This window comes from Pelodiscus sinensis, chromosome 32, assembly GCF_049634645.1.
Source record: "Pelodiscus sinensis isolate JC-2024 chromosome 32, ASM4963464v1, whole genome shotgun sequence".
Lineage (NCBI taxonomy): Eukaryota > Metazoa > Chordata > Testudines > Trionychidae > Pelodiscus > Pelodiscus sinensis.
In genome coordinates this window covers 924,969-949,211 of record NC_134742.1, presented here as the reverse complement: position 1 = coordinate 949,211, position 24,243 = coordinate 924,969, and the positions used below count along the sequence as shown (strand labels likewise).

The 24,243-nt window shown below is 56.1% G+C and overlaps 1 protein-coding gene across 8 annotated transcripts; it reads right to left on the bottom strand.

The window, feature by feature from the left end:
* Positions 1 to 664: 664 nt before the first annotated feature.
* Positions 665 to 18,083, bottom strand: LOC102452877 (uncharacterized). 8 transcript variants are annotated; one of them, XM_075913598.1, is made up of 5 exons: positions 17,866 to 18,083; positions 17,061 to 17,205; positions 16,078 to 16,187; positions 15,683 to 15,883; positions 665 to 3,453 (listed from the first exon to the last, which is right to left on the bottom strand). In XM_075913598.1, the coding sequence occupies exons 3-5, from the start codon at positions 16,157 to 16,159 to the stop codon at positions 2,030 to 2,032; spliced, it is 1,707 nt and encodes a 568-aa protein (XP_075769713.1). In that variant the 5' UTR covers positions 16,160 to 16,187; positions 17,061 to 17,205; positions 17,866 to 18,083; the 3' UTR covers positions 665 to 2,029. The 8 variants fall into 8 exon arrangements, with proteins under 8 accessions (XP_075769713.1, XP_075769714.1, XP_075769718.1 ...); XM_075913599.1 differs by lacking the exons at positions 15,683 to 15,883; positions 16,078 to 16,187; positions 17,061 to 17,205 and adding an exon at positions 5,599 to 5,792 and having other exon boundaries at positions 17,866 to 18,078; XM_075913603.1 differs by lacking the exons at positions 15,683 to 15,883; positions 16,078 to 16,187; positions 17,061 to 17,205 and adding an exon at positions 5,599 to 5,799 and having other exon boundaries at positions 17,866 to 18,077.
* Positions 18,084 to 24,243: the final 6,160 nt, after the last annotated feature.

Sequence of the window (24,243 nt, the reverse complement as noted above, 5' to 3'; positions counted from 1 at the left end):
TGTCACAAATTCTGGACATTCCGCCCCCCCACAAAAAAAGCTGGGAAATTTGTTGGGGGGGGGGGGGAAGCCAGGCCTCTCCCCTGCCATTCCCCCCACTCCTGCTGCAGTCTGGTATTTTATGAATTTATTTCCTGGATGGAAGGCGCAAATACCAGACACCTGGCAAACCTACCTGGGTGGGGGCTTCCCACAGAGTTCACCAGATCTGGGGGGAGCCCAGGGACCAGGGCAGGATGAGGACTGGCCCCCAGGGGGGGGATGCTGCTGTGGGGGTGGGAGACGCTGGCTCTGGGGAGGAAGGGAAAGCCTGGTACAGGGCAGGTTTCACCAGGAAAAAGAAGAGAAACAGTTCTGGGTGAAAATAAAGTAAAACGAGAGCGTATCAAGAAGCCGGGGCCCTTGGTGGGAGCTGAAACGAGACGTGTGACAGCAAAACAACCCAGCAGGGAAAAGCTCTGTGCCCCGCCAGGGGAGCCATCAATCCTGCAGAGAGAGGTGAGCCCCTGAGTTGGGTGATCCATGACATGGAACTGAGGGAGGGAGATTCAGAGAACTAAACCCCCAAGCTCTTCCACCACAAGAGACCTTGAGAGGAGAAAAAACAAACTCCAATCCTGTTACCGCCTCTTACCTTCCAGGACACAGGAACCAAACCAGCCCCTTAAAAAAAGAGGTGATTTTATTAACCAGACAAAAAGATACGCTTGATAAAGCAGACTTGGTTGCTCAGCATTTCAAACTAAGTGAGAAAAGAACAAATTAAACCAGAGAAACTCGTCCCTGGGATTCAGTTTAAGATGAGTGCATGGAAGGGAGCAGCGGGGGGAGGGAGGGGACATGGACTTGGCACAGAGAAGTTTAGCTAAATAATGAAAATAACCTCTCTACTCACATACCAGAGCTTCAAAGTCCAGTCTATTTCTACACCCTACATTCTTTGCAGGCATGGCAGTTCTGCCTGGTTTCATTCACCTTCCTTTCCCCAGCTCCTGGTTTTAAATTCGCACAAAGAAAGACAGCAGGCATGTATCCCTTCCCATTCAAGTCGCAATGCTTTCTTCTTTTTGGTTCTCCTGGCTTCTTGCTCAATACTCTCTAGTTCCCACAGGCAGAGCAGTTATACCCAGCGCGCCATGTTTCTTCCCCACACATATGCAGAATGAGTTTTGTTAGGGGGTTCTATACAGGGGAACGTGCGACATCTCCAGCCTAATGCACAGAACTAAGTTCATGTCATAGCAGCGGGACTCAGGGGGTTTGGATTGTGGGAAGGGGCTCAGGGCTGTGGAAAAGAGTTGGCTAGGAAGGGTGTGAGGGCTGGCTCTAGGGTGGAGTTGGGGGGCTCAGGGTTGAGATAGCAGTTTGAGGTGTGAAGGGGTGAAGGCTACAGCCTGGGGGTGATCTCAAGGATGGAAGGGTGTGAGGTGTAGGCCACTGAAAGGCTACATCTGGGAGAGAAGACTCCCACCACATCTCTCCCCGCATCTCAGCTGCTGCTGCAAGGAAGGGGGGAGTGGAAAGACAATTCTCCCTGCCACCGCAGCTCTCGGGCCAAAGCCATCCTACTGAGTACGGTCTGGGCCAGAGTTGAGACCAGTGGGCAGAGGCACCTCTCCTCACCAAAGCCCTAAGTGCTTGCGTGCTATTTCATAGGCTGTGGCAAACATGGGCATGATCCAGCTCACGGACGGCATCTGGCCGCTTTCTTTTTCTCCTGTTGCTGCTGCTGCCAAATTTCCAAGTGGTAGCTCAAGCAGCAGATTCCGATCAAAATGGCTCATGGTTCACGGTCGCTATGTGACTGTGGCAGAAGCCAGAGCCACGAGAATGTTAAAAAAGCTGCAGCAACCCCAGCAGCTGCCAGGCAAACAGTAGCAACAAGGCTGGGGAGTGCAAGCCCTTAGCTATGTATCTGGCCCAAGACAACTTTGGGGGGAGGTTAAACTCCAGCCCCACCCATTCTAGGTGGGGTTGTAGCTGGCCTGGGACCACATAGCAAAATTCATGAAGTAGACCCCTGCAAAAATTATTGCCCACTCTTCTCCCCACTGTGGGTTCTCCGATGGGTAATGAGGTTTGACCCCCGACTGAAGCTTTTCCCACAGTCTGGGCAGTTGAAGGGTTTCTCTCCTGTGTGCATCCTCTGATGTCTAAGAAACTCTGAGCTCTGACTGAAGCTTTTCATACAGTCAGAGCAGCTGAAGGGTTTCTCTCCGGTGTGGATTCTCCGATGAGTAACAAGGTTTGAACTTGCACTGAAGCTTTTCCCACAGTCAGAGCAGCTGAACGGTTTCTCCCCTGTGTGCGTTCTCCTGTGTCTAACAAGGGCTGAACTATGACGGAAGCTTTTCACACACTCAGAGCAGCTGAACGGTTTCTCCCCCGTGTGGATTCTCTGATGTCTAACAAGGTTTGACCTCTGACTGAAGCTTTTCCCGCAGTCAGAGCAGTTATGGGGCGTCTCTTTTGTGTGTATTATCTCATGGTCAGTAAGGAGTGAGCGCTGACTGAAGCATTTCCCACAATAAGAGCAGCTAAAGGGTTTCTCCCCTGTGTGGCTTCTCCTGTGCCTAACAAGATTTGAACTCTTGCTGTACCTTTTCCCACACTCAGAGCAACTGAAGGGTTTCTCCCCTGTATGGCTTCTCCTGTGGGTAACAAGGTTTGACCTCTTACTGAAGCTTTTTCCACAGTCAGAGCAGATGAAGGGTTTCTCACCGGTGTGTATTCTCCAATGTTTAACAAGGTGTGAGCTGCAACTGAAGCTCTTCCCACAGTCAGAGCAGATGTAGGGTTTCTCCCCCGTGTGGGTTCTCTTGTGAGTAACAAGGTGTGACCTCTGATAGAAGCTTTTCCCACAGTCGGAGCAGCTGAAGGGTTTATCTCCTGTGTGGGTTCTCCTGTGTCTAAGAAGGTGTGACCTCTGACAAAAGCTTTTCCCACAATCAGAGCAGTTGAATGGTTTGTCCCCTTCGTGGGTTCTCCTGTGCCTAACAAGCTTGGAGCTCTCACTGAAGCTTTTCCCACAGGTAAAACAGTTATAGGGTGTCGCTCTTGTATGTCTTATCTGGTGGTTAGTAAAGTGCAATTGCTGACTGAAACATTTCCCACAGTCAGAGCACTTAAAGGGCTTCTCTCCTAGGTGGGTTCTTTCGTGTTCACACTCATTACACGAGCAGAGTGTGTACTCACAGGGAACTTTCTGTTGAACTATTTCTATGGTTCTTTTCTCCCCTCTGCTCCTGTGACTGCATTTACCCTGTCCCTCCCTTGCCTGGTTTCCCTGCTGCCATTCTGGGCTACATTGTCTTTCCCAGGTCTCTTCCCACTCAGGACGCTCATAAACATGCCCTTCAGGTCTTCCCAGTAACACGCCACATGCAGCCACTTGCTCTGGTCCTTCCTGCTGAAGACTCTCCTCATTGTTCTCACGCAGCGTCCCGTCACCTGCTGGGACAGAGAGAGAATCCAGACAGGAGTCAGTCTCTCTGCTGAGCTGAAAGGAAAACTCTGACAGGGGGACAGAAAAGGGGGAACACACCCAACACATGGCTGGAAAGGAGGAATGAACATGAGTCGAGTTCCTCCTCCTTCCTCACAATCCGTTCCCAAAGGAGAGAGCGTAGGCTCCCCCGCCCCCACACTCTCTGGATGAACTGGATCACAGGCAGACAGGTCAGTTAGACTTGATGAAAATGCAAAAGTGACACCTGCTATGAGGACACAGAAATTGGTTTCTGAGTCAGTTTAGTTGATTGTTCCCCTGTGTGGGTGTTGCTGCCGATCCCCCCTTCCTCAGAGCCCTGGAGATCCGGGATCCGCAGCTCCTCCCCTCGCTCCACCCAGGAGATTGCGTGAGCTCTGGAGACTAGAAATCCTGCCCGGGGAGCAATGAACCCAGTGCTGATCTTGTTCATTAAGGTCTGTGCCATTACTGCTTCCAGAGCCAGGATCCGCGTCGCCCACCCAGAGAGGCTCCTCCCCCCTTGCTGCCCTCCCGCCGCCCTCGGCTGCCCAGTGTGTGCATCGCAAGAGCTCGTTCTCACCCCTTCCGCAAGAGCCCGTCTCAGACCTTCACTTAACGCTGTGAAGATCCCCTGCCCGCTGTGACCTTATAGGATTGAAACACGACCACGTCGGCCACTGTGCTACCAGTTACACAACTGCAACCAAACCTTGTGCAAAGTGTGCCATGCGCAGTGCCAATGGGAATGTTGTGATGTGGTGACTGTAATTGCCCTGTTTGTGTGTGGACAACATTTCTGAACCTGAACAGGCCCGGCCCTGGCCAAATGGGAGGGCACTGGGTCCCAGCTACGCAGGCAAGCCCATTCCCGAGTGTGGAGGAGGGCAGTAAAACACGCCATCCATGCAGTACCTGCCAACACGCACTCCTAAGACATGGCAGAGGAGCACACTGACCCTTGTGCATCAAACGAGCAGGCAGGAGGCTAAGGAGGGAGGGACACACGGAGCGCAATGTTTGTTTGTTTGTGTCAGTGTAGGAAAGGAGAAGTCACAGAAAGGGCGCAAACTGCACAGCCGGGATCACAGCTCCGGAAAGAGCCGCCCTGAGCAGCCGTAACGACGCTCTGTGGCGCTAGCAGCAATTCGTACAGCGCCGCAGTGGCTACATGAAGCAAAGATTAACAGTCACAGCAGCAGCTGGGATCTCCGGTGTCAATCAGGAGCCCACTGTGCTATCGGGGTGCTTAGATGGAGCGGAGCATCACCCCTACCTACTGTATGTATCCTTCCCCAGCCCTGGGATGCAGGGACACTCTGTAATAGCTATTGCAGACAGTGGACCGGACACAGACACTCTAAGTGAGTTGACCAAGGTCACACAAGATGCTTGTGTCAGGGCATGCAATTGGACGCAGGGCAGAAAAGTCCCTCCTCAAAGATATTTCCCTCTAAAATGACAAGACCGATGAGGAGATTATCTCCACTGCACAGAGAGGCAAGTGAGCCGCAGGGAGAATAAAGCCGGACGGCTCAAAGGGGACCCAGGCCCTGTGCCTGACACACAGGAAGAGCTCTGCTCATGTCTATCTGCTACAGAGCTGCCCCCACAGAACGCCCGCAGAGCGTGAACGGCCTCATCCACCCTCCCTCAGCCCCAGCCCCTCTCCCTAGCAGGAACCAGCATGTCAGAGAGATCAGCCACAGGTAGGGAAGGACTCTGGGAACCATGTCCTCCTTTCAGGGGCTCAGCCACTGGCACAAGGGGACCCTGCAGGCACTAACAGCAGCTGGACCCACCCCAGAACTCTGGTACCTGCCGTTCCTGCCCAGGCCCTGCCACCGACATCTCCGGCCAAGGCACTACATGGGCAAGATGGTGGGGAAGCGCATTGAGACCTTGGCTGTGGGAAGAGCAGCACCATTGGTATGTCCCTGAACCTGCGTCCCCTGGGAAGAGGCGTGCGGGGGGGGGGGGGACAGTCTCTTGCTCAAGAGCCAGGATTATTGGGGCTGATATTCCTGATACTGGGAGGCAGGGAGCAATAAGGGACCTGGAACCAAACCCAACCCAGCTGCTCCAGAGGCGCTCCCCCCCCCCCCCCCCCCCGAGGGGACAGGAATCCTTACCCAGCCAGCGCACAGCCTCGTAATTCTCCTGCATCACGTCCCAGAAGAGGGCTCTCTGGCCCGGGTCCAGCAGAGCCCATTCCTCCTCAGAGAAATACACAGCCACCTCCTCGAAGGTCACTGGCCCCGCCGCGGCCATTTCCTGTCCCTGGCTCTGCAGGCCCGGGGCTGAGCTGGAGACAGACATGGGTGTCCTGCAGCCTGTCAGAGGGAGAAGGGCCATTGGAGACATTTCAGAAGGGGCTTTAATCCTTCCCACACCCCCGTTCTCTCCAGAATCTGTCCCTGCTGACACACAGGCTAGACTCGGCTGTTTTGGATGAATGCTGGAGTGGAGATATTTCACACACAGGTTAGATCCCAAATCCATAGTCATCTCTTTCAATACTTGGCTCGAGTTCCACATCACTGCACCTGCCCTGATGGGATTCGGTTCTGAGCACCTGCTGAATCTCCTGGAAGCTAAAATTCACAGGAGCGGGGAGCAATCGTTAGATCCCACTCTCTGGTCTCATCTGTGCCACAAATCATTGTATTTAATCCTGTTGCCCCAGGACAAACCTTGATTACCATAACGCATATTTCCTAGAATTGTTTTTAAACGTCAAGAGATGCAGAATCCACCAGTTCTTCAGCCATTTGATTCAGCGGCTAATCACCTTCCCCACCACACATCCCTGCCCCCTCCCTCGTCTGAGTGTGTCTGGCTTCAGCTTCCCATTATTGGTTCACACGGAGCCGGACCCACTGGACCGAGGAGCCGTGGGGGTTCCAGCAGTTTCTCTCCATGAACAGACAGATACTGGGGAAGCCAATCAGCTCTCAGAGGTTTTGTTAAACAAGCCACAGTGCATCAATACTGAACAGACTGACCAGTGACATCTCTCCGCTCTAAGGGGCATAGCCTTTTATGGACCTAACCTACATGAAATTATCTAGCTTCTCTTTAAACTCTGTTATAGTCCTAGCCTTCACAGCCTCCTCTGGCAAGGAGTTCCACAGATTGACTGTGTGCTGTGTGAAGAAGAACTTTCTTTTATTAGTGTTAAACCTGCTACCCATTAATTTCATGTGGTGTCCTCTAGTTCTTATATTATGGGAACAAGTAAATAACTTTTCTTTATTCACCTTCTCCGCACCACTCATGGTTTTATAGGCCTCTATCATATTCCCCCCCCCAGTCTCCTCTTTTCTAAACTGAAAAGTCCCTGTCTCTTTAGCCTCTCCTCATATAGACTCATTCCAAACCCCTCATCATTTTAATTGCCTTTTTCTGAACCATTTCTAAGGCCAAAATATCTTTTTTTGAGGGGAGGAGACCACATCTGTACACAGTATTCAAAATGTGGGCATCCCATAGTTTTAAATAGGGACAGTAAGATATTCTTCATCTTATTTCCTATCCCTTTCTTAATAACTCCTCACATCCCATTTGCTTTTTGGAATGATGGGAAATGGGGATAAAAAACGAGGGCTCTCAATTAACGGGCGTTAATGCCTTTTATTAATGCAGGGCAGGATTAACGCATTCGGTTTTTGAATGCGCGTTAATCGCAGATTCGCAGAGGACAGCAGACCGGCAGGCGGTGCTCCGGAGACTGTCTCTGGCAAGGCACAGTAATGCAAACCACCACCAGAAGGCACAGGGAAAAAATGAAGCAGCGAGAAAGAAAAAAACCTGAGGACTTGGTCCCAGCTCCAGTGGAGAAGTAAACAAAACAACCCTGACACCCGTCCCTCTGCCCACCCAGGTGTGGTCGGTTTTGTCCCTCCACAGGCTTGATCGATCCGCACCCCAGCTCCCGGCCGTTTTCCCACCGCACCTGGGAGCGGGGCAGCACCAGGAGCAGAGAGAGCAGGGGAAGCAGCGCGCTGGCCGAGTCGCCCAATTGCAGGGAGCTACTCAGGCCCTGTACCAGAGCAGACTGAGCTTTTACCCACGGCTTGCCCCGCATCTGCAGGCTGCAGCTGGCTGGAAGCACAGAGGTACTGGGGAAGGGCTCTGAACACCTGCCTGCCTGCCCACACTCTGCGGGGGGCAGCTGTGCTTCACGCTGGGTTTCTAGGGTCCCACAGAGGTGGCAGCATCATGAGAGAAAAACCGAGCCCCAAATCTGTGGGACCCCTCCCAGGCCCTGCAGGCCATGATGAGCTCCAGTCCCCTCCCCAAGCCCCCTTGTGCACCCAATCTCCATCGCAGACCCTGCCCCCAATCCCCTGCCCCGAGCTCCCTCCTGCAGCAAGGTGTGTGGGGAGGCCAGCTGGTGGGATCTGGCTTCACACGGGCTCCCCGCGAGCACCATCTTGCCCCTCCATTCCTGTGCTGGGGGGGCCACCTCAGGGGGTCACAGGGGTCTGGCAGTGATGGGGGGGGAGACACAGGCTGCCGGTCTGGCCCCACTGAACAGTCGTGTCACCAGTGAGTGTGCAGTTGCACGACTCTAGTGCCTTGCACGAGAGCCATGGGGGGAGTCGTGTCACCAGTGAGCGTGCAGTTGCACGGCAATAGTGCCTTGCACGAGAGCCGCGGGGGGCAGTCGTGTCACCAGTGAGCGTGCAGTCGCACGGCAATAGTGCCTTGCACGAGAGCCGCGGGGGGGCAGTCGTGTCACCAGTGAGCGTGCAGTCGCACGGCTATAGTGCCTTGCATGAGAGCCGCGGGGGGCAGTCGTGTCACCAGTGAGCGTGCAGTCGCACGGCTATAGTGCCTTGCACGAGAGCTGCGGGGGGCAGTTGTGTCACCAGTGAGCGTGCAGTTGCACGGCTATAGTGCCTTGCACGAGAGCCGCGGGGGGCAGTCGTGTCACCAGTGAGCGTGCAGTTGCACGGCTATAGTGCCTTGCACGAGAGCCGCGGGGGGGAGTCGTGTCACCAGTGAGCGTGCAGTCGCACGGCTATAGTGCCTTGCACGAGAGCCACGTTCTGTGACTTGGGAGGGAGCTGGGGGGGGGGCCTGGTACCCCCGCCGGGGACACGCCCCGCCCCAGCGCCGCGCATGCGCCGTGCCAAGGAGCGCACCTGAGCCCCGCCCCACGCGTGACGTCAGCCACCCCATCCGCTCCCTGAGACCGGCCGCGCCTGCGCACTGCGCACAGGGCGCCCCCTAGCGAGAGGAGGGGCGCGGCGCATGCGCACTGGCGGCGGCCGGGGCGGCGGCTGCACGGACTTTGCCCTCAGGCGCCCCCCGGCCCTCCCCCTCCCCCCGCCTCACCTCAGCGCGCCCCGCCCCTGCAGGCGGAAGCGGCGGCCGCCGGCCGAGTCGCCAACGGCTGTCTCCGAACACGCGCCGCCGGGCGCATGCGCACAACGCACAGGCCGCCGAAGGGGGGGGCTGCGAGGTCCTGGGCGCACGCGCAGTCACGGTCGGGAGGAGGAGGGGGAGCTCCAACCCGGCGCATGCGCAGTAGCGCTGCCGAGGCCGCGGCCCGGCTTTCCCCGCCTTGGAACGCTCCCCGCGCGGCCGCCCAGCTGGTTCGCACAGGGCCGGATCGGGGAGGGGGCGCCTGGTTGAAGCGTGCACATCCGCCCCGGCGCACGGAACAGCATTTATTCCGCACATGGGCGGAAACTCAAAAGAGGGAGCCGCCCAGTGACCCTCCCCGCCCCCCCCACTCTGCGCAGTCTCCCTCCACCCCCCCCATGCAACGCCTGAGTCCCTTCCCCCCATGGTCAATAGCCCCCGAGCTCTCCCCCCTCCCCGCCCCCCCCACTCTGCACAGTCTCCCTCCACCCCACCCCACTGCAGCCCCCCCACCCCCCATGCAACGCCTGAGTCCCCTCCCCCCATGGTCAATAGCCCCAGAGCTCTCCCCCCTCCCCGCCCCCCCCACTCTGCGCAGTCTCCCTCCACCCCACCCCACTGCAGCCCCCCCACCCCCCATGCAACGTCTGAGTCCCTTCCCTGGGCTGGGTGGGTCCCCTCCCCCCATGGTCAATAGCCCCAGAGCTCTCCCCCCTCCCCGCCCCCCCACTCTGCACAGTCTCCCTCCACCCCACTCCACTGCAGCCCCCCCATGCAACACCTGAGTCCCTTCCCCCCATGGTCAATAGCCCCAGAGCTCTCCCCCCTCCCCGCCCCCCCCACTCTGCGCAGTCTCCCTCCACCCCACCCCACTGCAGCCCCCCCACCCCCCATGCAACGCCTGAGTCCCTTCCCTGGGCTGGGTGGGTCCCCTCCCCCCATGGTGCGTCAATAGCCCCAGAGCTCTCCCCCCTCCCCCCCGTCACGCATCGCCCTACTCCCAGCCAGTGCCCAGCTTTCGTCCCACCGCGGCTGTGTCCAAATAATGTCTCTGGCTGGCCATGCCCGGTCCCCGGGTGGGGTGTGAATTCAATGGGGTCTTGGGAGAGGCTGCAGGATCCTCACCGCAGCCCGGAGGCAGGGCAGGGTGATGACTGGCCCCCCAGGGGAGGGATGCTGCTGTGGGAAGCAAGGGGCCTGGGACGTGTGTAGAACAGACTGTGACCTTCCCTTACATGTTAGAGGTGGGGGATGTCCCTCCCCAGAGCACAGAGCAGGGCCACGTTTTCTTTCAGCTTCTCTCATTTCTCCTCACCAGCTTGAGATGGTCATGGGACTCAGTATCAAAATACCCACCTTAGGGGTGTCGCTGGAGATCGGTCGGAAGGCCCTTGAGGAAGCGTTCCATTTCCATCTGGAGTGCTGGCCCTTCCACAGTCTTAACATCTGTCACGGAGGGTTGGGGAGTCCCCCAGCCTGGCACCCCCATCCACAGCCAGACGTGACTCTCAGCCACCAAGTAGAGCAGGTTTGTTGGTTTCCAGGGACATAGCGTAGCTCAGACTTCTTGTTACAGGAGCCGTCAGTACAGCCCATCTTGGGGAGAGCAGGCTCCCTTCTCCCTCAGCCAGCTGAAAAACTAGCTCCCACAACAAGTCCAAGGAGTTATTTGCGGTCACCTGGCCCTCAGGATGCGAGAGACGGACGTACTTCCACAGTGAGTCACGCCCGGCCTCCCCCTCCTCATGCAGATAGTGCTGCAGTGCCCAGGGAAACTGAGGCATACCCACACCGTCACTGCAGAGGAGCCTAGGACAGTAGGAATCGCACAGAGCACAACAAAGCCAACAGTGAATGCAAAACCAGAGCGATCACAGGGCTACAGGAGTGGACGGAATCCCCACGACATCACAACATCTCCTCCTCATATCCCTGCCTCCCAGGTATTTTCACCTGGCAGGCATGGTGGGGCCATGCCACATCTGATTTGCTCCTTAGGGTGCTGAAACGACAATAGGCATGTTCGAAGGTGAATTCCATCCCAATTTGAACTTAAAGAGTTCGCAGTCATTCGTGTTTTCCCCAGGCATGTCAGCTGCCAGCTCTGCTAAGGGGCCACTGAATTCTGGTCTCAGCTCCATCATGTACTGGTCTTTGGGGATGCTGTACCCAAGACAGGCCCATTCCAAATTCACTAAGGCAGCCTCTGCATCATCTCCTACCTAGATTACCTTCTTGGGTTGGGGAGCATCAGTTGGAGCAGGGGGGTTAGCTGCTATAGTTGGAGTGCCCAGCTTCCCAGCTTTCTCCAGCTCCAAGTGCCTCTGCTTTTCCCTCTCCTCCACTTCCAAACACTCATCTGCTTGCCTTAAGGATGCTCTCCTACCCGGAGACAGTTGTATGGGAGGGGGTGGGCATGACTGCCACCCTCTGCTCCTGCCCCCATCCACAAGGTTACTCCACCGGCCTCACAGGACAAGCTCCTGTCCCCCCTCCTTGTTGTACGACTCTTCACCTTGGTGTGAGGCTGTTTTTACCTCAGTGTGCTGCTTGGGGAAAGCAGATTACTCCAGGGCTACTCTTCCCTACCCCAAATGCATGCACGGGGCTGCTTCCCTGCTCTACTCTAGCCTAGCTGTCCAGTTGCCCCAAAATCTAGAAAACCCCAAATAACTCTTTGGCTTGGACTCTGGCTATACGGGATTAGCCTTCCGCAGGCAGCTAAAGGGAAAAACAGAACCCCAAATTCCAACCGCTAAACAGAAAAGAAATGCGGCCTGAGGTCTGTGTCCCAGGTTCAAAATGATCTGACCAGCGCTGCCAGCATGTCAAGGCTGTGCCCTACTCCGGCGCTCTGAGTGCAGAAGCGGGGAGGCCTGCCAGATACCTTGCCTCTATAGTCACTTGCTTACAAGCTCCACAGGGTCATGGATTTCCTGCCCTAGGGAAAGGGGCTGCCGCCACCCACGAGAGAAAAAGCCCTTTTCTTCTTGAACCCAGGAGGAAGCAACTTGGAACGTCTTCCAGGGGGGTGCCCCAGCCTCTTCCACCGCAGGAGAGGTTGGGAAAACAAACTAAAGGGAGGAAACAACATGCTGACCTCTCAGTCTGAGGCTGGCGCACACAGCCCACAGGAATTAAATCATCGCCTTAAAAAACGTGATTTTATTAACCAAACAAAAAGATATACCTGAGAAAGCAGATTTGGTTGCTTGGTGATTCAAGGTAACCAAGAACAAATTAAAAAACACAGAGAAATGTATCCCTGGGATTCAGTTTAAGATTACAGTGTAGAAGGAGTGGGGCAGGGGGAGGGGAGGACATGGACTTTAGCACAGAAAACAAACCATAGGAAAAAACCCCTGCTCATGTCTAAACAGACATTTCCTATCTTCTCACCTACCCGTACTTCAAAGTCCAGCCCAGCTTTTACCACAGTCACAGCAGCAAAAGGGTTTTTCCCCGTGTGGAATTTCTGATGAGTAACCGGCTCTGAGCTCTCATTGAAGCTTTTCCTGCAGTTGAAATAGTTACGAGGTGTGCTTCTTGTTCGTAGTATCTCATGGGCAGTAAGGAGTGAGCTCTGACGGGAGCTTTTCCCACTATCAGAGAAGCGAAATGTTTTGTCCCCCACGTGCTTTCCTTTGCGGGTAACAAAGGCTGAACTATGATGGAAGCATTTCCCACAATCAGAGCAGCTGAAGGGTTATTCCCCTCTGTGGATTTTCCTATGCAGAGCAAGGTGTGAGCTGCAGTTGAACCTTTTCCTGCAGTCAGAGCACTTGAAAGGTCCCTCTCTGCTGTGGGTTCTCCTGTGTCGAACACAGACTGAACGAGGACGGAAGCGTTTCCCTCAGCTGGAGCAGTCACGGTTTTTCTCCTGTGTGGATCCTCATATGTGTAATAAGGTTTGAGCTGTGCCGGACGCGTTTCCCGCAGTGAGAGCACTGGAAAGGTTTCTCTCCGGTGTGGGTCCATCTATGCCGAGTTAGATCTGAGCTCTGACGGAAGCTTTTCCCGCAGTCAGAGCAGCTGAAGGGTCTCGCTCCTGTGTGGATTCTCCTGTGTCTAACAAACTCGGAGCTCTGACGGAAGTTTTTCCCGCAGTCACAACACTTGAAAGGTTTCTCCCCCGTGTGGGTTCTCCTGTGGATAACAAGGTGTGAACTAGCACTGAAGCTTTTCCCACAGTCAGAACAGGAGAAGGGTTTCTCCCCCGTGTGGGTTCTTCTATGGCTGACAAGGTTTGAACTTGTACTGAAGCTTTTCCCACAGTCAGAACAGCAGAAGGGTTTCTCCCCCGTGTGGATTCTTTTATGGCTGACAAGATTTGAACTTGTACTGAAGCGTTTCCCACACTCAGAGCAGCTGAAAGGTTTCTCCCCTGTGTGCATTCTACTATGAGGGACGAACTCTGAGCTCCTATGGAACCCTTTCTCACAGTCAGAATAATTATCAAGTTTCCCTCCTGGATGGGTTTTCCCGTGTGTAATACGTTCTGAGCTAGAACTGTAGCTTTTCCCACAGTCAGAGCAGCTGTAGGGCTTGTCTCCTGGGTGGTCTCTTTCGTCTTCACGAAGGGTTGTACAGTTGCTACAGGCGCAGGGTGCATGTTGATGGAGGATTTTCGGTTGAACGAGTTCTGTGTTTCTTTTCTCTCCTCTGCTCCTGTGGCTGGATTTACCCTGTCCCTCCCTTGCATGGTTTCCCTGCTGCCGTTGTGGGCTGCGCTGACACTCCCAGGTCTCTCCCCACTCAGAACTCTGGGAAACAAGCCCTTCAGATCTTCCCAGGAACATCCCACATGGAGCCACGTGCTTCGGTCCTTCCTGCTGAAGACTCTCCTCGTTGTTCTCACGCAGCATCGCATCACCTGCTGGGATAGAGACAGAATCCAGACAGGAGTCATTCTCTGTGCTGAGATGAAGGGAAAGCTCTGGAAGGAACAGAAAAGGGGGAACACACCCAAAGAATGGCTGGAAAGGAGGAATACTCATGAGCTGAGTTCCTCCTCCTTCCTCACAACCCTTTCCCAAAGGGGAGAGCCCAGTCTTCCCCTTCCCTCCTGACTGGAGTGGATCACAGACTAGAGGGTCAGTTAGACTTGATGAAAATGCAGAAGTGACACCTGCCAACACACACTTCTAAGCGATGGCAGAGGAGCACACTGACCCTTCTGCATATCGGGGCGGAGGGCGGGGTGAGGGGATAATGGCTCCGGACAGGTACAAGGACAAGGGGGCAGCGACACACGGAGCCCAGTGTCCGTTGATTCCACCTTGTCTGTGTCAATGTATGAAAGGAGAAGTCGCAAGCGGGGCAGCATTGTGGTTTCTCACTGAGCCTGTATGGCTGTCAGGGTGGGACACTGGGACACAGCGGGGGATTTTGTCCCCTCTTGTAGTCCTGTGTTCCCTCTGGTTTTGTACTCAGTGTTTGCGATTCCTACTGCCCTGTGCTGCTCCGGAGTGAGTGGTGTGTGTGGCCGGCCCAGCGGGGATAGGGTCTCTGAAGGCGAACTCTTGAGGGGAGGCACTAGGGAATGGGCCGGCCGGTCACCTGAGAGAGGTGGCGGATTCAGTCAGGTGACACTTTGCCTTGAATCTGACCAAAGGAAGAGGCCTGGAGGGCTGGGAGCAGTGGGCTGGGCCCACAGAAGCTCGTGATCCCACCTACATGTTTCGTTAGTCTATAAAGTGCTGCCGGACCATTGGTTGTTTTTTGGTTTTAAGTTTTTCCCGCACAGACTAACTCGGCTCCCCCTGAAGCTTCTGAGTGTGAGTTAGTATTTCAGCTGGCTGGGGGAGAAGGGGCCTGGCCTGGCCTGAGGGGCTGGGGCTCTGGGCCCCCGTTTTCGCCAGACAGACTGTATTGAATGCTCCTGGTTCCTGGAACAATAAACCTTCTGTTCTACCTGCTGTCTGACTGTGGATGGGGGTGCCGGGCCTGGGGACTCCCCCACACTCCGTGACCGACACGTCTCACTGTCCCTCTACCTGAGGAGCTGGGCCAAGCACCCTAGCCCCCAAACGTAGCCTGGGTATTTCTTTAGCCACAGCCCTGAGCTGACTGCACAGGCAAGCCGCACGCTCTGCCAGTGCAGCTGGCATCAGTTCCAGAAAGAGCCGCCCTGAGCAGCTGTAAGGACGCTCTGTTGTGCTGGCAGCAATTCATACGGCACCTCAGCCACTACAGGAAGCCAAGATTATCAGTCACAGCAGCTCCTGGGATCCCTGGTGTCAATCAGGACCCCACTGTGCTATCGGGGCGCTTAGATGGGGCTGAGCATCTCCCCTATTTAATATATTTATCCTTCTCCAGCCCTGTGATGCAGGGACACCTATAATAGCTATTGCAGAGACAGGGGACCGGACGCAGACAGTCTAAGTGAGTTGACCAAGGTCACAAAGGACACCCATGGCAGGGCACGAAGGCAGACATTCACCCAGGAGATAGCATGTCACAGAGATCAGCCACAGGCAGGGAAGAACTCTGGGAACCACTCCTTCCTTCCAGAGGTACTAACAGCAGCCATCCAGCCCCACAACTCTGGTACCTGCCGTTTCTGCCTGGGCCCTTCCACTGACACCTCCGGCCCAGGCACAACATGGTCAAGATGGTGGGGAAGCACATTGAGACCTTGGCTATGGAAAGAGCAGCACCAATGTTATACCCTGACACTGTGTCCCCAGGGATGAGGCATGGGGGGCGGGAACCAGTCACTCACACAGGAGCTAGGATTATTGGTGCTGATTCTCCTGAAGTTGTGGGGCAGGGAGCAATGAAGGACCTTGAACCAAACCCTACCCAACTTCTGATACCCGAGGGGACAGGAATCCTTACCCAGCCAGCGCACAGCCTCGTAATTCTCCTGCATCACGTCCCAGTAGAGGGCTCTCTGGCCCAGGTCCAGCAGAGCCCATTCCTCCTCAGAGAAATACACAGCCACCTCCTCGAAGGTCACCGGCCCCGCCGTGGCCATTTCCTGTCCCTGGCTCTGCAGGCCCAGGGCTGAGCTAGAGACAAACATGGGTGTCCTGCTGCCTGTTGGGGGAGAAGAGCAAATGGAGACATTTCAGAAGGGGCTTTAAGCCTTCCCACAGTCCCGTTCTGCCCAGACTCTGTCCTGCAGACACACAGGCTAGACTCAGCCGTTTTGGGCAAAAGCTGGAGTCTAGATATTCCACAAACAGCACACACAAGTTAGATCCCAAAACCATAGTCATTTCTCTCAATACCTGGTTCGAGTTCAACATCACTGCACCTGCCACAATGGGATTCGGTTCTGAGCACCCAGTGGTTCTGATCCACAAGCTGCATGTCAGTGCATGATAGGGAAGATGATTAGCTACTGAAACAAATGATTGAAGAAGTGGTGGATTCTCCATCTCTTGGTGTTCTCAAAGTAACACCTGATTTGTAGGTGTCTAAATTTAAGCTCCTGTATTTAAAGGCCCCTATTGTCCTTCCATTATTTGTAGCACAGACCTAGGTCCTCTCATCAGGACTAAACCAACAGAGATTTTAAACACCCTGGCTACGTCTACACTGGCCCCTTTTCCGGAAGGGGCATGTAAATTTCAGCAGTCGTCGTAGGGAAATCCGCGGGGGATTTAAATATCCCCCGCGGCATTTAAATAAAAATGTCCGCCGCTTTTTTCCGGCTTTTAAAAAAGCCGGAAAAGAGCGTCTAGACTGGCCCCGATCCTCCGGAAAAAGTGCCCTTTTCCGGAGGCTCTTATTCTTACTTTGAAGTAGTGTCACACCAGGCTGTGAGAAGGAGATCCTGTCCTAACGGCAGCCGCCACGGTCCCCAGATAAAGAAACAGATCTCAAGATGGGTAAAGAAAACTCGGGGTCTGTGTGGGGGCTGCAGAGGCAGCACCTCGGAGATGCAGGGGTCTCATGAGGAGTGGGCCTGGGAGCACACAGGCTGCTGGACCCGCCCCAACACTATGGAACAGTCATGTAAGCGGTGAGAGTGCATGACTAGTGCATTGCACGATGGTGTTGTTGCTATCGCAGATCCCCCCCCTGCCCCATGAAGATCGAGGCAGAGGGTGGCCCGGAGCCACCCCCCCCCCACCTGCTTCCCCCGACATAAGAACATAAGAATGGCCGCACTGGGTCAGACCAAAAGGTCCATCTAAGCCCAGTAGCCTGTGCAATACCCGTGCCCCAGAGGGAGGGATCCTCACGTGATCCCTCCCTTGTCACCCACCTCCAGAGAAACAGAGGCTAGGGACGCCATCCCTACTCCTCCTGGCTAACAGCCATCGGTGGACCGAACCTCCACAGCTTCTTTTTGAACCCTGGGAAAGACCTGGCCTTCAGGGCGTCCTCCGGCGAGGAGTTCCACAGGTTGGCTGTGCGCCGAGTGCAGAAGAAACGTCCTTTTATTTAAAACCTGCCGCCCCCTCATGCCATTTGGGGCCCCCTAGTTCTCAGGGAACGAGCCCACCACGTCTCCTTATCGTCCCCACGCCTGCCTGCCTGCCCCTCCAGACCTGGATCCTGTCCCCCACCCCCGCCCCCAGGGCAACCCCAGACACGTGACGTCATCACTCCCCGCCCCTGCCCTGCGTGACGTCATCAGTCGCCGCCCCTGCCCGCATGACATCAATCACTGCCTTGCCAGCGTGACGTCATCTAGCCACGCCCCGAAAAGGTGACGTCATCGGTCACGCGTCCACCCGCACCTGTGGCGTCACGAGCCCCGGGCACCGCTCCGTGACGTCACCAGCGCACCCACCCGCTTGCCGGGCTGTGACGTCGCCAGCGCGCCCACCCTCACCGACGTGTGACGTCACCAGCCCCTGCGGCCCCCCCCCCCCTGGGCGGAACCGGAAGCAGCCCCGCCGCCCGCAACGACCCCAACGGCTCCCTCAGAAGTCGCGGCGCGCGGCGCGTGCGCACTCAGGACAGCCCGGCGCTACGAGCGGCGCATGCGCACCGCGGGCAACGAGACCCTGTCCGCCCGGCTTCCGCCCGCCCCGCCCCCCTGCGCACGCGACTCCCGCCCGCACCTCATTTCCGCCGCAGGGAGCGACCAACGGCTGCTCCGGAACGCGCGCCTCAGGCTGCGTGCGCACTCTGGCTAAGGCGTCATGAACGCGGAGGTGCGGCGCGTGCGCGGTGATTGCGGCGGGCCGCGTGGCTCACGCGCATGCGTAGTAGCGCCGCTGAAGCTGCTGCCCTGCGCTCTGCCCGCACAGGCTGTAACACCCACCCCCGTCCCGGCGCTGAACGGCGCCGCGCGCAGCAAGGGGAGGGGCGGGGTCAACAATGGGCGCAGCAAGGGGCGGGGCTGGGGGAGGGGCGGGGTCAACAGTGGGCGCAGCAAGGGGCGGGGCTGGGGGAGGGGTGGAGTCTGTGGGGGGCAGCAAGGGGCGGGGCTGGGAGAGGGGTGGAGTCTGTGGGGGGGCAGCAAGGGGCGGGGCTGGGGGAGGGGTGGAGTCTGTGGGGGGGCAGCAAGGGGCGGGGCTGGGGGAGGGGTGGAGTCTGTGGGGGGGCAGCAAGGGGCGGGGCTGGGGGAGGGGTGGAGTCTGTGGGGGGGGCAGCAAGGGGCGGGGCTGGGAGAGGGGTGGAGTCTGTGGGGGGGCAGCAAGGGGCGGGGCTGGGGGAGGGGTGGAGTCTGTGGGGGGGCAGCAAGGGGCGGGGCTGGGGGAGGGGTGGAGTCTGTGGGGGGGCAGCAAGGGGCGGGGCTGGGGGAGGGGTGGAGTCTGTGGGGGGGCAGCAAGGGGCGGGGCTGGGGGAGGGGTGGAGTCTGTGGGGGGCCAGCAAGGGGCGGGGCTGGGGGAGGGGTGGAGTCTGTGGGGGGGGCAGCAAGGGGCGGGGCTGAGGGAGGGGTGGAGTCTGTGGGGGGGCAGCAAGGGGCGGAGCTGGGGGAGGGGTGGAGTCTGTGGGGGGGGCAGCAAGGGGCGGGGCTGGGGGAGGGGTGGAGTCTGTGGGGGGGGCAGCAAGGGGCGGGGCTGGGGGAGGGGTGGAGTCTGTGGTGGGGGCAGCAAGGGGTGGGGCTGGGGGAGGGGTGGAGTCTGTGGGGGGGCAGCAAGGGGCGGGGCTGGGGGAGGGGTGGAGTCTGTGGGGGGGGCAGCAAGGGGCGAGGCTGGGGGAGGGGTGGAGTCTGTGGGGGGGCAGCAAGGGGCGGGGCTGGGGGAGGGATGGAGTCTGTGGGGGCCAGCAAGGGGCGGGGCTGGGGGAGGGGTGGAGTCTGTGGGGGGGGCAGCAAGGGGCGGGGCTGGGGGAGGGGTGGAGTCTGTGGGGGGGCAGCAAGGGGCGGGGCTGGGGGAGGGGTGGAGTCTGTGGGGGGGGCAGCAAGGGGCGGGGCTGGGGGAGGGGTGGAGTCTGTGGGGGGGGCAGCAAGGGGCGGGGCTGGGGGAGGGGTGGAGTCTGTGGGGGGGCAGCAAGGGGCGGGGCTGGGGGAGGGGTGGAGTCTGTGGGGGGGGCAGCAAGGGGCGGGGCTGGGGGAGGGGTGGAGTCTGTGGGGGGGGCAGCAAGGGGCGGGGCTGGGGGAGGGGTGGAGTCTGTGGGGGGGCAGCAAGGGGCGGGGCTGGGGGAGGGGTGGAGTCTGTGGGGGGGGCAGCAAGGGGCGGGGCTGGGGGAGGGGTGGAGTCTGTGGGGGCCAGCAAGGGGCGGGGCTGGGGGAGGGGTGGAGTCTGTGGGGGGGGCAGCAAGGGGCGGGGCTGGGGGAGGGGTGGAGTCTGTGGGGGGGCAGCAAGGGGCGGGGCTGGGAGAGGGGTGGAGTCTGTGGGGGGCAGCAAGGGGCGGGGCTCCGAGGTATAGCCCCCTTATCTCAACACAGCGAGCGGGGTATCCACACCACCCACCTTGTTATTTTGAAATACCAGGCTGGTGAGTTTGAAATCTGCACTCCTGGTTTCCTCAGGGAAATTGCGATTTCAAGTTTGTTCTTGTGGGAGTTGCTTCAATTTTAGTTATATCAGAATGGCGTCCCAGTGTAGACGTGCCCAGGCTGTCAAACCTTAGAGATCACTGGGTGGAGTGGAGGGGGTCTGGTCACAGAATGGATTGGGATTTGGGGAGAGAGTGGAGGCTCCTGGCCAGCTGGGATCCTGGGAGAGGGCTCCCCAGGGGCAGTGGGAAGTGACTACTGGCCACCAGGAGAGGGATGCTGCTCTGCTGTGGGGAGCAATGGGGCTGGGAGGGAGAGATGTGAAAATGCCCTGGCTGGGAGGAAGGGACAGTCTGGTACCCAAAGAAAGAAGTGAAATGGGGAAAGGTGAAAAGAAAGTAAAGCAAGAGTTCGGTGAGAAGCCTGGGGCCCACGATGGGAGCTGAAATGAGACGTGTGACAGCGACACAACTCAGAGAAGGAAAAAGCCCTGGGACCCCGCAGCGGGAGGGAGAAATTCAGCGGAGAGGTGGGCCCTGAGTCAGTTGATCTGTGACATGAAGCAGAGTGAGGGAGATTCAGAGACAGAATCCCAGCGAGTACCAGAGAAAGCGCTGTGTGCTCCAGGATGGAAGGGAAGAAATGGGAACAGGAGAGGGAGATGGAGGGCTATATTTCTGAGCGCAAGACCATCACATTCATTGCACCCCAGGCATCTTCTGCTAAGGGGCCACTGAGTTGTGGTCTCAGCTTCATCATGTACTGGTCTTTGGGGGTGTTGTTCCCAAGACAATTCACTAAGGCGGCCTCCGCATCATCTCCTACCTTCAACGCCTTCTTAAGTTGGGGAGCATCAGTTGGAGCAGGGGGGTTAGTCGGTGTAGTTGGAGTGTCCAGCTTCCCACCTTTCTCCAGCTCCAACTGCCTCTGCTTTTCCCTCTTCCCAACACTCTTCTGTAGGAAGAAGTCCATCTGGCCCTTAGTTCGAGGTCTGCCTACCGTAAGGACGCTCACCCAGCCAAAGGACCATTATATAGGAGAGGCATGGCTGCCACCCTCTTCTCCTACCCCCACAAAGGTACATTTGGGGTACCTTGATTTGCCTTTTTCTGAGCCAGTAAGGAAAATTAACCTTATTTCCTAGATTTCACTCCTCAGCAGCGCGTACATTCATAAGATGCCAAAGACTGCCAGAACCATGTCAAAATCAGGACTGCTGGTGATGCTTGTGATCTGTAATCCACATCTAGACACACATGGCCTTGGCGTTTGTGGGCATACCTGCATAGCAGGAAGTTACGGAATTGTTCAATCTATTTTCTGGATCAAACCTTTGCGCTCTGATTCTGCATCCATTGCTTAATGACGTAGATTCTGGCTCCAAAGGTGCCCTGCAGCTGCCATATCCATAGAAAAATATTGTGGGTGGGGGTTTGGGTGAACAGATGGAGCTGGCGGCAGAACTAAAGGAGGAGTGGGAGTCGAGCACCCCTTAGGACTAATGTATGATCAATTCCCTGCCTTAAGGACAGGTGGCGTATGTGTGCAAGGAACTTCTGGTCCACAGAGACCATGTCCTGGCTTTGGAGACCAGGGTGGCTGAATTGGAGGAGCTACAGTGGGCAGAGAAGTGCACAGATGAGACTTATTGGGACACAGTAGAACAGTTCCATCCCCAGTCCGACAACCTCTGTGCTTTTGAGGAGGATAAAAGTCTCAGGGAAAAACGTCCAACTGGAGGAGAGAGAAATGACAGCTGGCTGTGGGCGTGTGATAACTAGGAGAAATAAATGGTAACTTGCCTGCCTGGTGGGAGGACTGTGGATCTCTTGGGACGTCTTGGTAGACTTATGTGTAGCGCTGGGAAGGAGCGGGTGGTCGTGGTAAATGTAGGTACCAATGACATAGCGACGGATAGGAGAGAGTCCTGGAAGCAAATTTAGGTTGCTAGGTAAGAGATGGAAAGCCAGGACTTCAAAGATGGTGTTCTCTGAAATGATTCCAGTTCCACAGGCACAGAACAGTAGTAATACCACAATTCATCCAGCAATAAACTTTCTGACAACTTCTCTACCCCCCACAATCCCTTTTTTTGGTCAGGATATTGACAATTACACCACCACGTGGCATTTCAAATTAAAATATCTGGAATAGTGAAACGTACAGTTTTTAAAACCATATGAGCGTAACACTGACAAAAACAGATCATGAATTTGATAATTGATTCCACTTTTCTCTTTAAAAGAATTTTTGCACTCATAAACGAGTATCATGTTTGACTGGAAGTTATGAGTATTGGCTCTGTACTTGAATTTCACATTTGCTTCTGGGAGATTATCAACAGGTTTCACCCCCTATTGTGAAAGGGTCACTAGTCCAATGAATAGCAGTACTTGACTGACAATACACCTCAAGGGGTGCCAATCCACAGCTGAAGACTTTGCTGTGTAACTTCAGACCAACATGTAAGACAGGGCTACCCGTGTGAAAGGACTGGGTCATGTGTGGATAGGTGACTTGCTCATGTGACAAACTCCATTTTGGGAGGTACTTACAAACAGTGAGCACACTGGAATTCCCCCGCATGGGCAAGCCTATGATATGGGCCCTAGAGGTTCCTCCATCTTTGTCTTTATTCCAGCTTATCACTTCAGGAGCATCTTTGCTATGACTTGAGCTTGAAAGGGCTGATGACCCATCCTAACAAAGATGATGATATTTAAAACAGCAGTTTATTCCATCTGCTACAAGCCTGCACCAGGAACATTGCAATAGGTGTATGTAATTTGTTTCCTTTAACAATTATATTCTCAACATTTTCTTTCTTTCTTTCTTTCTTTCTTTCTTTCTTTCTTTCTTTCTTTCTTTCTTTCTTTCTTTCTTTCTTCTGAAGGATTGGCACAGCATGCTCTTTCAGCTAGCATCTGAGGTATGAATTGACATGGCCATGTGGCAGATCCTTTGGGATTGTGAGGAGCTGTTTGGAACTGGTGAAATTAGTTTTTACAACCTTCATGGGTGGAAGGTGTGCTACTGGCTATGGCACAGAAGCTGAACGGTTTCTCTCCTGTGTGGATCCTCTGATGTCTAACAAGGTCTGACCTCTCACAGAAGCTTTTCTCACACTCAGAGCAGTTATATCTGGTGTTCCATCTATTTTTTCCCTCACAGAGGCAGGAGGAGTTTTGTTAGGGGCATCGTAACAGGAGGAATGTGCGACATCTGCATATTGGCACACAGAACAAAGTTCTTGTGGCAGGAGTGGGGCTCAGAGGTTTGGATTGTGGGATGGGGGCTCAGGGCTGGGGCAAAGAGTTGGGGAGCAGGGATGTAAGGGTTGACTCAGGGGTGAGAGGCTCAGGGCTGACAGAGGTTTGAGGTGTGGAGGGGTGAGGGCTCCAGCTGGGAGCATGACCTCAATGCCGGAGGGGTTTTCGGTGTCAGCCACTAAAAGGCTACATCCAGGAAAGAAGACCACCACCAGATCTCTCTCCCTAGCTCAGATGCTGCTATCTGGGTGAGGGGTCCAAGAGTGGCCCTAGATGAGCTGCTGGCAACTGGTGCCCTAGGCGAAACATGTGATCGGTGTGCAATTGGCGCCCCCACCTCCAAACCCCTCAACGGCCATTCAATTTGGCACCCTAGGCGACCGCGTAGTTCGCACCTATGGACGAGCTGCCACTGTTGGGGCCATGGTACGTCTGGGACATGGATGAGACCAGTGGGTAGAGGCATCTCTCCCCACCAAAGCCTGTAAGTGCTCCTATAGCTTTTAATAGGCTTCAGCAAAACCACAGGGACACACAGCTTAAAGGAAACTCAGGTTATAGGACAGTGGTCTCCAACCTTTATAACCACAAGATCTTTTTCAATGTAAGTGCAATATAAGATCTACCTCAAAGCAACATACCCTTGCTCCACTTGCTTCCCACCTCTTCTTTGAGGCTCTACACCTGCTCCACCCCATTTCCATGGCCTCACTCTGCTCACTCCATCCCCTTTCCTCCCCCATCCTCACTCACTTGCCCCAGGTTGGGGTAGCAGGTTGGAGTGCAGGCTTTTGTCTTGGGCTAAGGGGTTTGCAGTGTGGGAGGGGGACCAAGGTCCAGAAGGTGTTTCAGGGTGAAAGCTCTGGGAAGGAATTTGGGTGCAGGGGGACTCATGCCTGAGGCAGGAGGTTGGGTGTTGGAGGAAGTTCAGGGCTGGGACAGGGGTTGAGAAAAAAGGCTCTGTCCGGGCACCATTTAACTAAGACTGCTTCGGGGTGGTGGAGTAAAGGTAGCCTTACTCCTCCCCTGGATCTGAACCACTCCTGAAAGCAGCTGGTATGTATAGCAGTGGCACCTTGTGCTACCCCTCATCTATAGGCACTGAGCCCACATCTTCTACTGGCCACCGTTCCCCATTACTGATCAATGGGAACGGTAGGAGTGATATCTGCAGGCAAGGACACATGTGGAGACCCCCTACTCTGCCTTTCTCAGGGGCTGCAGGCAGCTACAGGCCTCTTCCAGGAACAGCAATTACCACAGGGATAATTACTCCACCCAGG